This window comes from Elephas maximus, chromosome 18 (assembly GCF_024166365.1).
Source record: "Elephas maximus indicus isolate mEleMax1 chromosome 18, mEleMax1 primary haplotype, whole genome shotgun sequence".
Classification (NCBI taxonomy): domain Eukaryota; kingdom Metazoa; phylum Chordata; class Mammalia; order Proboscidea; family Elephantidae; genus Elephas; species Elephas maximus.
Window position 1 is genome coordinate 47,064,667 of NC_064836.1, and position 13,753 is coordinate 47,078,419.

General features: G+C 36.2%; 1 protein-coding gene across 1 annotated transcript in view; it reads left to right on the top strand.

Moving 5' to 3' along the window:
- Nucleotides 1-13,753, top strand: part of SAMSN1 (SAM domain, SH3 domain and nuclear localization signals 1) — a 178,150-nt gene that overhangs the window by 128,800 nt on the left and 35,597 nt on the right. Inside the window, exons 4-6 of the mRNA XM_049857858.1 lie at nucleotides 2,636-2,676; nucleotides 5,520-5,557; nucleotides 7,325-7,411. Coding sequence (XP_049713815.1) covers nucleotides 2,636-2,676; nucleotides 5,520-5,557; nucleotides 7,325-7,411 — 166 coding nt within the window. The remainder of the gene's footprint in view (nucleotides 1-2,635; nucleotides 2,677-5,519; nucleotides 5,558-7,324; nucleotides 7,412-13,753) is intronic.

Sequence of the window (13,753 nt, forward strand, 5' to 3'; positions counted from 1 at the left end):
GGATTACAGAGAAATTTTAGCTCAAAAAATTTTTCATAGTAGTCATTACAAGGAAAGTTTAACAAAAGAACCCCAAACCTAAGCTGGTTCATTACAAGGAAAAACTGGATGACCCTGATTCCAGTAAAACAGAACAAAGTGGATAGTCCCCAGAGAATGTAGTGACAATATGTGTCCTAAAAATAACCAACCCTTATCCATGGTCTTTTTATGAAATTCTTCTGGTCTTGGTCCAGGTGTCTCCACACCTCAGCTCAGTAGCTAATTGTGTCCCTTTCACCACAATCAACAGCTACAGGCATTTAACTAGCTTTATGAAGGTCCAGCACATAACAATAAAGTATTAACTGAACAAAGGCTTCACCTTGGTGAAGCAGGAGGCTGTGCTTAAATGATACTCCCACTCAATCACTCTGGGTTCAATTGTACACAAGTTTTGGAAACCATGTGCAATTAATTGCTTTGGCAGCAAAGACAATAAAATACTGATGTACTAAATTTATTCAACAGTACTGTGATTGAAGACCCCTGGTGGTGCCGTGCTTGAGAGCATGGCTGCTAACCAAAAGGTCCACAGTTCAAATCCACCAGCTGCTCCTTGGAAAGCCTATGGGGCAGCTATGAGTCGGAATCTACTGGATGGCATCCAGTTTGGCTTACTGTGATTGAGTTATTAAATATACAAAAGGTATCTAGTGTCTCACATCTTTCTTATTATAAATCCATCTTTTGTACCAGTTAACTCTAGACCAGACACCGCAGCTCTTTATACTCACAAAAGATAGAACCTACTTGGAAGAGTGCAAGATTGGCAATCCAAACTGATTTATCTAAACCCGTGCAAAAAAATCAATGAGGTCCTGGTTAAGGGATTATGATTATGGACACATATTTGGCCCAGAGGGCATAGATTTTGTGAACTGGCTCTTGCTCCTTCCTAGTTAACTTCCAAACATATATAACAAGAAGACATTACTGCAAAAGTGGATGGCCATCATCTACCTACCACCATTAGAGTCTCCTGATGACAAAGCATAGGGAACTGAAGGAACGGTCAGTCTGATCATGACAACTTCGAGGCCTGTTAATATCTCAACTCATCTCAGGGAACCTTGGATCAGATTCCTGTGTCTTAAGGCCCTCAGGTGGATTTCTTTCCAGGGTCTTGAAGGACACAGGTGACGCCCATGTCTTTATCTCCATCCCCATTTCTCTCCTACTAGACATTTTCTTCTGGGTGATCTCCTGGCATCCAAACTTGGCAAAACTCATTCACAATAAGTGTGTAATTGGGTGGTTAATAGCTTTGGGCACCAGGCAGGCAGGGATAGTTGTATTTTAGCAAACAATCAGTTTGGGGACTGATTGTTTCAGCACGTAGGTTTTCAGTGAAACTCTGCTCAACAACTTGGAAAATAAAACCAAAAAAACTGAATCCACTGCCATTGAGTTGATTCCAACTCATAGTGACCCTATAGATAGGAAATAAAAATTGTCCTCAGAGTTAAATCTTAATGTGAACACATAAAACGTTAGAGAAATGACTTGATTTTTATTTTCACTTAGAAAGAGTAAATCTAATTCCATTAATTACTTTTAAAAAGTTAGTGAATAATCTCTTCCCTTTGCTTCTAGAAATGTAAGAAGTCACTAAATATAAAACATTCACAGTGGCAACATATTTGGATTTATTTTTTTATCCAGTGTGTCAAACTTACAGGTACCCTTTCTCTTCCTTCTCCCCAGAGAAGACTAGGAGTGGGGTGCTCATATAGGGGAAAGGTTACCCTGGATTTGGCTCTCCTCAGTCTTATACAGTACTATTAACCCTTTGAATATTAAAACCACCATCCTTTTTCTGATTTTCATCTACCACTACTCCCTCTGCATTTGTGTGTGTGTGTTTTCCTATGTGGAATATCTGTCCCAATTTTTTTCAGTATGTAAATTCCTATCATGCCAAACAAACAAATCTTTGTCACCTATCATGTACTAGGTGTTCAACCAATGTTTTTTGGATGATGGAGTGGATAAACAATTAAGAGAGAATCTAAGGGTTCTTCACTGTGCCAGGGGCAGGTGACGCTCTTTCAAGAATGGTGAAACGTGTGGTGACACGTTCTTCCCCTGAACCTGTGGAGGATTTTACACAACATTCAGTTGCTCTGAAGAAAAAAGCAAGATGAATCACAAGTCTATTTCAACACCCTCGGATATTGTGATAGGCTACTTTCCAGCTTTCTCAAAGGCATGAACTATATAACGTAATTGACTTGCTATGCTGTGTCTCTTTCCCCCGTTCTTGGTGGGTTGATGTGGGATGGAGGTTTGAGTTCATAAAGAGATTATTATTATTATTTTATTTATTTAAAAGACCTATTTTAATACCTGGCAAGAGCTTAGGGTAAGGTGTAAGCCCTGCTTAATAAACAAAACTTCCTATCTTTCTCAGAGTTACAAAGACAAAAAATAAAAACTTAAAACCAAGACTCTATGGCACATTACTAAAACATCAGAGGACAAACATCAAAATCTTTTCTTTAGGAAAACAGAAACAAATTATACTCGAACTGTACTTGAAGACTAATTATATTTGAACCCTCTTTCTGATTTTTTATTTTGCTTTATTTTACAGGAATTTTCTAATTTTGAGAATGCAAAACCAAAAAAGCAAAAGTAAGTCAAATTTACTTTGAAAAGTTTCTGTTCTCTTAGCTCTACAATGTTGAATATGAATATTTTAGTGTGTTTCCAGCTAAAGTGTGTATGTGTGTTTTGTTAACTGTTTTGTACAAATCCAGGTATGTATTACTTTGCTACTATTTGCATGTTCATACTGATGCATAGAAAACCCATGTTGTGACATTCCTGTCTGCTAGAATGTGAAAATTAAATTTTCAGAAGAAGAATCATATCTTTAAACCAGATTCAGATTAAAGTGGGAGCCTACTTGAAAACATGTTTCTATTGGTGATTTATTAATCTTCTGGAAAGTTCTTCTAATCCAAATAAAATGTGTTTACAAAGAGGTTTGGGTTATTTAGGTCATGCTGGGCTTTACATTCAGCACATCGAGCAGTCAGAGGATGTGGCATACACATGTGGCATCTGGTAAGGGGATTTTAGCTAATAGGCAGGAAATACACAGGACAGAAATTGGTTACGGGGAAATTTCCAGACTGGGAGCTGATGATAGAGAAATGTGGCTTCCTTGCACCCCAGATTGGTCTGAGACTAAATTGTGAATTATGTGAAGTTCTCCCCAGGTGTCCTCTTTTTCAAAAGCCCTTGCTTTTTCTTTTTTAATCTCAGGTACTCCGTGCTTTCTTATTATCTCTGCTTTTTCCTGCTCAAAGCTTGCTCCCAGTTCAGGATGTAAAACTCATCTGTACTATGTATGTAACTGGCTGATTAACAGTTTAGGGCATCTGCCAGGCAGAGTTAGTTGGATTTTAGTCACAGTTAACTATATAAACTACAACAGAGGCATTTGAAACACAAACTGAAGTAAAGAAGGCATTAACCCTTCTCTGAGTTAGAAATTGCCCCACCTATGCTTCCAAACCAAACGTTGAAATGAAATTGTGGCTTTTGGCTCGTAACTGATGCTTTCACAGATGGTAGGATACCACAATATGGAGGGGCAGAAGGAGGCCAAACGAAAAGGAAAGTACCAGATGCACAAAATATGCCAAAGCCATTGATGGGCTCCTCAGATTCCAAACACTTAAAATAACAGACTCTTGTGTTTTTCTCAATATTTTTGCCTACTCCTTCCCTGAAATGAATAATATTTCATATTAAGTACCTACTACATGAGTTTATAATATTATAAATAGCTTTATTTGAAATCCTGCTGTATGGTCAAGAGTGATCCTAAGCACCTTACACTAAAAAACAAAAGGCTAAAGGAAAGAAAAAGAAACCTTATACACACAAGTTTTTCTTGCAACTCTGAGTAAAAAAATGTTGGTCTTGGTTTTAATGTACAACCTATAAAAAAAAAAAAAAGAATATCAATACTGGAGAACATTCAAGCTATAACAAATGTACTGTATACATATGGTATGTGCGCATTCACCCACACATGTAAACGCATAAATTGATCAACATGGTTGAGTCAGAATATTTCCACCCTCTGTTTCTTTTTGAAATATATTATTATGGAAATTTTCAATCATATATAAAGGAAGGAGTGATAATAAACTCACACTGATAAGCTTGAGCAAGTATCATCCTATAGTCAATCCTACTTCATCTTCCCTATTCCATTCCTCCAAACCTCACTGGATTTTTTTAAAAAGCAGACTTCAGACATATTATTGTATTTTTCAATATATATATTTCTAAATGTAGGGATTCTTTTTAAAAATACGTAATCACCATACCACTACTGCACGGAACAAAGTGACAGAATCATCATAACATCAAATATTCAGTCAATGTTCACATTCCTCTGATAGTCTCAAGTGCTTTTTCACAGCTGGTTGGTTTGAATCAAGATCCAAGAAAGGTCCACAGAAAGCACTTGGTTTATGTGCCTCTTAATTTATAGGTCTTTCTCGCTCTGTTTACTTATTGAAGAAGAAATTGGGTTGTTTGTCCTGAAGGATTTCCCTTATTTTCAAATTTTGTTTATTGCATCCTTGTGGTATTTTTCAAAAAGATGTTCTTCTGTCCTCTATGTTTATAAATTTTTAGTTAGATCTAGTAGCTTCAAGTTTGCTATCTTTGAAAAGGTAGCTCATGGGTGGCTGTGTACTTGTTGTTACACTGGAAACCTGTATGTCTATCTGGTCATCTCTGTTTTTATGATGATGATATTGGTCAAGGGGTTCAGGAGGTGTCAGTCTGATCCATCCAGCACAAAGTTCTCTGCCAGCCTTTCACATGAAAGTGTTAGCAGCAACTGGTGATTATTGTCCAAATCTGTTGCTTTATCAGGGATTGTACAATGGTTGTATTCTATTTATATCATTATTTCTGTGTTTATTGACCCGAGTTCTTTGATAAAGAACTTTCCTACATCAATTATTTGGCTACCCTAAGATACATTTGTATTGGAATGGCCCACTCTTACATGGGTTTATGAACGACAGTTTCTCTATATTGTATGAAAATTTCCAGACCAAGATTAACCAAAGCAAAAAACCAAACCCGTTGCCGTCGAGTCGATTCCGACTCATAGCAACCCTACGGGACAGAGTAGACCTGCCCCATAGAGTTTCCATGGAGCACTCTGTGGATTTGAATCACTGACCCTTTGGTTAACAGCCATAACTCTTCACCACTATGCCACCAGGGTTTCCAGACCAAGGTTAAAAGGTTACACTTATATTAATCAAATTTTGCCACCAAGGGTCAGAAAAATTCAAGACTATATGTAGACGTTGGCTAGAAGTAGAATATATTTCCACTCTAAAAGGCATTGCACAGTTTTAAGTGATCTCATTTATGTTTAAATGAAAACATTGCTTATTAAATCCATACTCAGATATCTGTTTCTTTTATTCTTCTAGGTCTATCCAAAGGTCTATATCTGAAAATAAAGTATTCAGTAAGTGATTCATAAAATTACTCACTTAAATAAGGTATTCTCTTTCCCTAAAAGTTCTTTTCTTCCGCTATTGTCATAAAACAAGAAGCAGTGATTAAGGAAGGTCAAACTGACTTGTCTTTGAATTCTATAGACAGACAAAATTCAAAGAGAAATGTGGTTTCCATTCTAATTAAAAATGACTAAGACAAAAAAATCTTTGATTTATTTGGAATAATTTCCTTTTATATTAAAAAAAGAAGAAGAAGAATTCACTCTGGTGATCTATCAGCTGATTGTCTTCCAGCTCTCCATCTTTAACTCTCTGGACCATGGTCAAGGTGACCTTTCAGATTTTGCTAGGGATCTATGAATCTAGGAGTGAAGAAAAAGAAGTAGAAAATGGTTGAATTATGAAGAACTCATCCATGGTATTTCAGGAGCCAGAACTTTTTCTTTAGTATCCATACTAATAATAAAGGCAATTGGTTTGATTTGTATTTTTACTTGTAAAGTAAAAATCTAATTCCTTTAACTACTTTTAGAAAGTTAGTGGGCAATCACTCTCCTTCCCTTACAGAAGTCACTAAATATAAAACATTCACAGTAACAAAATATACAGATTATTCAGTCAAGGATTTATTTTTTATGCAGTGTGTCAAACTTGCAGGTACACTTTCTCCTTTCCTTCCTCCCAGGGGAACCTAGGATTTGGGTGCTCATACCCCTTCCCCCCAGTTTTGAAAACCAATTTTTTGGGTAAGATTTGAAAAGGTCATTTAGACCAAGGTGATGATCCTCCATGGGTGTGTCTTCAAGGATATTTGCATTTTTATCAGGTCTTATATTCTCCTGGCAGCACCCATGTGGGCTGGGTCCTATTCGATTATTCAAAGCCATGTGGGAACTAGTTGTTAAATATTTTGAGTGTCAGCCCTAATTTGAATAGGGAATGAAGTCTTAAAGGAAGGGAAGTAAGGCAAAATTTCATTTTTCATCTAGATCCATTCTCATAATAGCACACTGTTTATTTTGTGCATACAAGATTCTGGATGCTTCCATCTTCACTTTTTAGTCATTTTTGTAATTGTTGATGAAAAACTGCCTCCTCTATACTCAAAACACGAGAGCAATAGTGATTACAAAAACATTTCATCATACTGAACTTGTCTTCAGGCTATGCTTTGGTTGTACTATTTAAAATTTTCATTCTCAGTGTTATGATACAACATACGGGATGATGAGTCTTTGGTAAGTAGATTAGAAGGGATTCAAATTCTTCATTTTGGCGGGGCTAAGTTCTTCACAACATAGCTAAGCTGAGCAATTCATGGTCCTTCCACTCAAGGATCTTACAGTTTCTTGAACCTCTCACAGTTCAATGTCCTCTCTACATACTTAATCATTTTGTTAAAAAAAAAACCTGAGGGGGATCTGAAGGATAGGGATAACTTAATTTATGCATCAAAAATAAATGGTTATTGTCACAAGAAAAAAATTCCAAGGAATAGTACAATCATAAGCTATCGAGAGATATTTTAGGAGCAGCATTCTACTCCATGGCTTTAGGAGCTCTTGTAGTTCACAGAAATAAATGGGCAACCCCACAGGACACCTTGGGGTGCCCATGAGGGACTAGAAATCCCCCAAATGAGTCACAGAACTCTCTTAAAATATTGCTTACTGCATTACAACTGTGTGCTGAACTTGTTTTGATTTCAGATTTCTTACACTTCCTGGACAGATGTTACCATGAATTCTAATAACCAATCTTCTGCTTTACTTCAGAAGGAAAAACAGTGAATGACACAATCTGGCAGGAGCCCAGCAATCCTGAGAATGATTCCCACATCAGAAGGCCCTGTCAGCTGAAAGGTAATTCCTATATTTAGTTCAGCTGACTTTGCATTTTCCCAAAGTAGTTTAAAGGGCAGGTAAGAAAATTCTTCATCATTGACCATTAAAATATGCAAGGCTTTATGGTCTACTTACAAAGGAAAAACAATGAAAAAATAGAATACACACACACAAATACTTACACATACACACAGAAAAAGTGAAATCTCATCAAGTTGCCTGTTGACACAAAGAATCAGTTGAAAATGATACTTGAAAGATTTTGAATGTCCAAAAAAATAAATAAATATATTAAAAAATCAACACATAGAAAAATACTTTGGAAATAACATTGACATATTAACATTTGTTATATTTGGGTTTTCTAAAAAAGTTAAGAGAAATAGCCTTGATTATTAATGCAAAATTATGTCATCTTATAATTTAAAAATTCGCAAGAAGAGAAAATTAACAGCCAGGTATAGAAGAATTTATAAATAATAAATGATTTCATAATTTAAGTTACTTAACTTTAGAAAGGTAATGAATAAAACAGAAGGTCTGAAGAGTTCACAAAGATGAACAACAGCATGCAAAGTTAATCTGCTTTGTATTCTTCCCTCAATGTTATTGGAACACGGAACAATCTGATGATATTTGTTACTGAAAATTTAAGAGTTTCTGCTGTTTAGCTAAAAAAAAAAAAAGATATTTGAATATCTTGGGACAAAAGAAATTATAAAATATTTTTATAGTTAGGAGATTAATAGCTTGATTATTCATTCTGTACAGGTTTCGCTTTTTGTTTTTTTCACAGAACTATTAGATTTACAAAGTAATTATTTATGGAAATAATAATTTTCCTTTGAAAGAGTTCTTTTTTTTTTTTTTTACAATGTACAATGGGCTCAAACATAGCAACGATTATGAGGATGGCACAGGACTGGGTGGCATGTTTTTCTGTGGTACAGAGGGTCGCTGTAAGTCAGAACTGACTCGAAGGAACCTAATGACAACAATATATTACATAATATTTTGGTGATTAATTTCAACTGAATTTTTTAATATTTTAAAGTTTTTCTGTCATAAAAAAATGAATAGGTGAAACATTCTAAGATTATTTGAGCTATTTTCTTTCGATTACCACAACAGGAACATTTTTATAATATGTTTGATTTGATTCTGTCCTTCTCGTATATGCAGCTATATTCATTCAAACACTCAGTAAATCAGTCATCTGTCAGTCTCTTTGCCTATCCATCCATTCATTCATCCATTCCTCTAATAAGCATGCGAATCAACTAGATGGCAACAGGTTTGGTTTGGTCTTTATCTTTAATATGACTATATACTGATCTATGAATAAGGAAAGTATAACTGTATTATAATTTTTTATTGTGAAATTTATCATAAAATTTCTTTATGTATTCTATGTTCTAAAACTATTGTGAAATGTGCATGTGTGCATGTGTGTGTGTTTAACTCAGGAGTAAGAGGTAATTCCGTTACAGATATATTACAAAGGATATTGGCTTTAGGTGGGGTGTTTCTGATTGACGATCTGATCTCTGTCAGAGCAGAAAAAGGAAAGCCTTTACAGAACACTTTGGAGATTCTTGAGTGCATGTGTGTTCATCTGTATGTGTGTAAGAAGTTCAGACGACATTTCGGCACTAGCAGTTGAGTCACAGGACATTTACTAGGGATTAATGCCTTACTACGGGGAGTTTGATGGCCAGAGACCAAAGCTGTCGGTGCCACTGTAAATTGAAGTAGAAATTAAGTAGGGGAGGGAGGGCCACAAGTTGTGGGCTTGAATTTTATGAGCACAGCATCTTCATTTGGAAGGCTGAGAGTATTTCTAAGCAATTAGTGCCCTGCATATCAACCCATAATATTTCTTTCTCATTTTAAACACTACTTTTTAGGTGTTAATTGCATAATTACTTAAGAATGGTTTACTGTGCCTGAGGGTGGGCAAATGTCTGTGTGATTTTGATGAGATGAAGAGCAGAAGGTGCATCCTTGCTATAATCCACAGCCCATGACTTTATTGGGCACTAAAGATAAAATTGTAAAGACAGCCTCAGTAAAACAGAAGAAAATATATAGAGATATAAAGTGATGTAAGGATCTTAATCCATTTTGTACTTCAAAAAAAAAAAAAAAAACAGGAATTTCCCTCAAACTCAATTTCAAAATGGTACTTCTACATGACACATATTATATTAATTGCATTTCAGCCCTAAAGAGTATTGGGGCCCGATGAAAGAAATGTCCCCAGGCTGTATTTAATCGAGGATTTGTATCTGGTGTTTTAATTCATAAAGCTATTCACATAGCTCAACATCATGACCAGAAAATTTCAGTTAAGACAAAATTTATCAGAATAAGTTGAGTCACAGAAGCATAACATCTTTCGTTTATCTAGTTGGCTTTAGTTTACCTAGTTCATTTCCTTCTTCTAAGAATTCTATCTCAGCTTACATCTGTGCTATTAAAAATGACCACATCTATAAAATGCATGTAGGATAAAATGAGTTCTCAAGATTTTGCAACTAAAACATTGAAATAGTCTGGGTATCAGGGGAAATTACTATATAATTCATGATAAGTGTTGGATTTTCAGCACTATGAACAGACAGAATATTCATAATATTGTTCTAGTAAACTAAATCAATTCTCAAATCTTCAAGTTTATTTTGGCCTTAGTTTTATGGAAAAAAAAAAAAAAAAAGGAAAGAAAAAGCCTGAGAAGAACAAACTTCTTAAATCTTTGTATTGAAGTTTACCCAAAAACCAGTTATGGGTTATTATTTAAGTAAAGATAGCTTCAAGAACAGGGCATCCATATTTTATACGAGAAAGTATGAAGAATAAAAAGAAAGCAAAATTAAAAAAATAATAACAAAGAGGTAGAAGGTTTGATCAAAACATATGTGGTGATTAAGAATATTTTCAATCAGTGCAACTAGTTACAGAATATTCCAGAAAGCACAAACTATGCAAAAAATTTGACAGACACAAGTAAAGGAAGTAAGGGGCCTGACAGGCTCAGTAAACATGGTTAGTAATAAGAGGAGTATTAATTTCACCCACCCTAGCTCTATTAAAAGAAATCCTCTTTGCGCATTGAGAAACAGAGCATTATTTCTCATAGAACCCAGATTTCTGGATTCCACGGAGGTTGAGAGGACCCACCCAAACTATCGCTCTGAGATGATCTTTGACCCTTGAACCTTAGAAAACTAGTTCCCTAAAGTCACCTTTAAGTCCAGCAATGGTCTAGATTAAATTAGTATAGAATGTTTTGCATTAGGCATTGTGCTCTTTTAAAAAGAATTATCTGTGTGCAGTTTTTACTGAAACTCCAAAGGTCAGACTAGAGCTATGTTTTAGGTTAAATTAGTGATTTAAGATAATGCTGTATGCAATCCTTCCTGACCACAAATTGTCTTTTAGCAGTTCTATTATGGCTCTTTTTCCATGGCAACGTAGATAAGATTGGGAATAACAAATCTTTGGAAGTTCTTTCCTGGTCAAAATGAGTCAGAATTGACTCAACAGCAATAACAAAGTCAAAATGTTACCCTCATTTGCTAATCGTGTATTAAATAAACTTCAATTTCTTTTATTGACTTAATATGATTTTTGTTTTAACAATATGATTTTAATGATATTTATTATCAAAAGAAAACGTTCTTAAAGTGGAGAGGCATTCTTAGGGCCTTTTAGCCTAGCATTTGAATTGTCATTGGTTTGAAACGTCATTTCAGTCCTGAATCCTAGTTGATACCATTATTTGCTGAGTCTCTTCAATGTAAGCATATAAATCTTTTGGCTTAAATTTTTGAGACCTTATTAATTCTTTTTCCTTATTGGCCTGTGCGTTAAGTGGAAATCCCAGAATCCCACTATTCTGTCCTCAACTATGAAGGTATAACAAATTCCCATTTTTTACTTTGTGCAGTTCTGACACCAGACACACATACAGCACTTCTTTCTCTGACCCTGGCCACCCAGAGCTAGGTCAGATCTCACAAGTTAAAAGGACACCATCCTTCAGACTGCCAGATACCCAAATGGCAACCACAAGTCCAAGCAACGCTCTCACTTCTGACCTGCTTGTTACCAGATGGAAACCTCAGGCTCTTGCTCGGCATGACTCATATTGGCCAATAAATGAGAGACCAGAACAGGAAAGGCACCTTTATTTCATTGTACAAGGAAATGGCGTCAGTCAGAGCTGCTGCTGCCAAGACTGCTTGCCAAGGGTAGACAGGCAAGTTACTTTTAAAAGGGGTTTACAAGTAGGGAGTTCATACAAGTTATATCAACAACATTCTTAATCATACTACGCAGGCACAATGGGGCTGACATACAACCTCCAAGCAAAAGCAGGATTCAGTGCAAAGCTGGGGGGCGGGGGGAGGAGAGGCAGCAAAGGAAAGGATTTGTCAATACAACACTGTAGGGGAGGAAGCCAGGTAAAGAATACAGCACTGTGGGGGCTCTGTCTCGTGCTGGCTCCCATTATTCACTGAAATTTGATGATTTGCTGGAACTCACAGAAAGTGCTCTATTTATTGTACAGATTTATTATGTACAAAGGATACAAATCAGAATCAGCACACAGAAGCAAAGCATAGGGTCACATTTGGAAGGACCCCCAACATGAAGCTTCAGAGTCTCATAAAGGGCGTCTCAAAAAAGGCGTGTCAGTCTCCCACATGAATAGGTGTCTTTCACCAACCAGGAATCTTACGGAGTTGCCATATCCAGAGCCTTGGTTGGCTTCATTACGTAATTAAGACTGAATTACATAGGTATGATTGATTGAATTATGCTCCCCTCCCCTCCTGAGGATGGCAGATATCTGGCTACCGGGTAGTCTGTGTGACCTCTCCAGCCCTCCACTCCTTTGTACAATTCCTCAGGTGGTGTTTAGATAACAAAGATACCTCAATTACTCAGGAAATCCCAAGTATGTAATCTCTCAGGAAACAAGAGCAAAGACCAAATTACTCCCCTGTAAGGTGGTTCATTACCTCAGTCTGAGATCTCCCGTTTTCAAGACGGCAAATATACAAAATCAGAAACTTATTTACCATTTGTAGGGTAATGTTTGAAAGATCACAAATAAATGAAAAACCTGCAAGGGGGATCACAAAACAAATGGTTAACCTTCGACAGTACCATTTTCCTGGTGTTCCTTCCTTAGTCCAAAAACCCTGAAACTTTTCCCATTTTTTACAGCAGGTGAAGCAAACTGCTTTATTACTGAATTTAGCCTGAAAAAAAAGTTTGTTTGGGGCCATACAGTGTCTTAAAAATCAGGAAACTTTACATTAAAATCCAAATATTTATACTCTCTTGAAAAACATGAGGAAAGGTGGTAATTCTAGACCCAAAGTTTTAGGTGGCTTCAGTTGGCAGGAGCTGAGAGCAATGGCTGCCCTTTAGTTGGAGATGGGCCCTCCAGCTCACTACAAACCTCTCACTGTCTCCTTAATAGAATTCAATTCATTTATTTAAGTTATACGTTGACCTCTATTGATATTGTTTGAAAAATTCATATTAAGCCAATAATTGAAATTGATTGAAGTTTATTTAATATATGGTTTTCAAATTGGTGTAACATTTTGGCTAGGAAGTCAAAAATGTTCCAGCAAGGAAGAATCTTTCACAGACTTTTATATTACATCTCATGGCTAGTAGTAATATGTTGCTATGGAAATGGGGCCAGAATAGTATTTACATAACAACAATTTACCCTAAAACACAGCTTCTAGTCTGACCTTGGATTTTCTGTATCTTGAAACTGACTGCACATAGATAATTCTTCAAAGGGCACATGGCCCAAGGCTGGACTATTGTTTGACTTAAAGGTGACTTTTAGGAGACTAGTTTTCTCAAAGCTCAATGTTCAAAGGTCATCTCAGGGTGATAACTTTGGTGGATCACCTCAACCTCCATGGAATCCAGAGTTCTGAGAATTAAAACTCTATGTCTCAATATCTATATTTGTAACATCAATCTCATAGAAAAGGTCCAAGTTTCTCCTCCTGGCACACAAAGCCCACTAAAATTTGGTCTCAGTCGCTCATCCAACCCTTCCTAAGCCTCTATATTAAGAATTGTCAACTGCTCTGACCAATCTCAGTCTTTTCAGTTCACTAAATGTCTTCCATTCCTTCCACATCAGAGGCCTGCGTTCATAGAGTAGCTGTCATATTTGTACCTTTTTTGTTACTTTCATCTTTCTACAATGTCCATTCTTCAAGTTTTTGCCAGGGCCCTGCCTAGTGCTCTAGGTCATAAGGATCTCCTTCCAGGATACTTGTTTGACACACTCATTTTACTGCCTCTGTTGTTATGTCC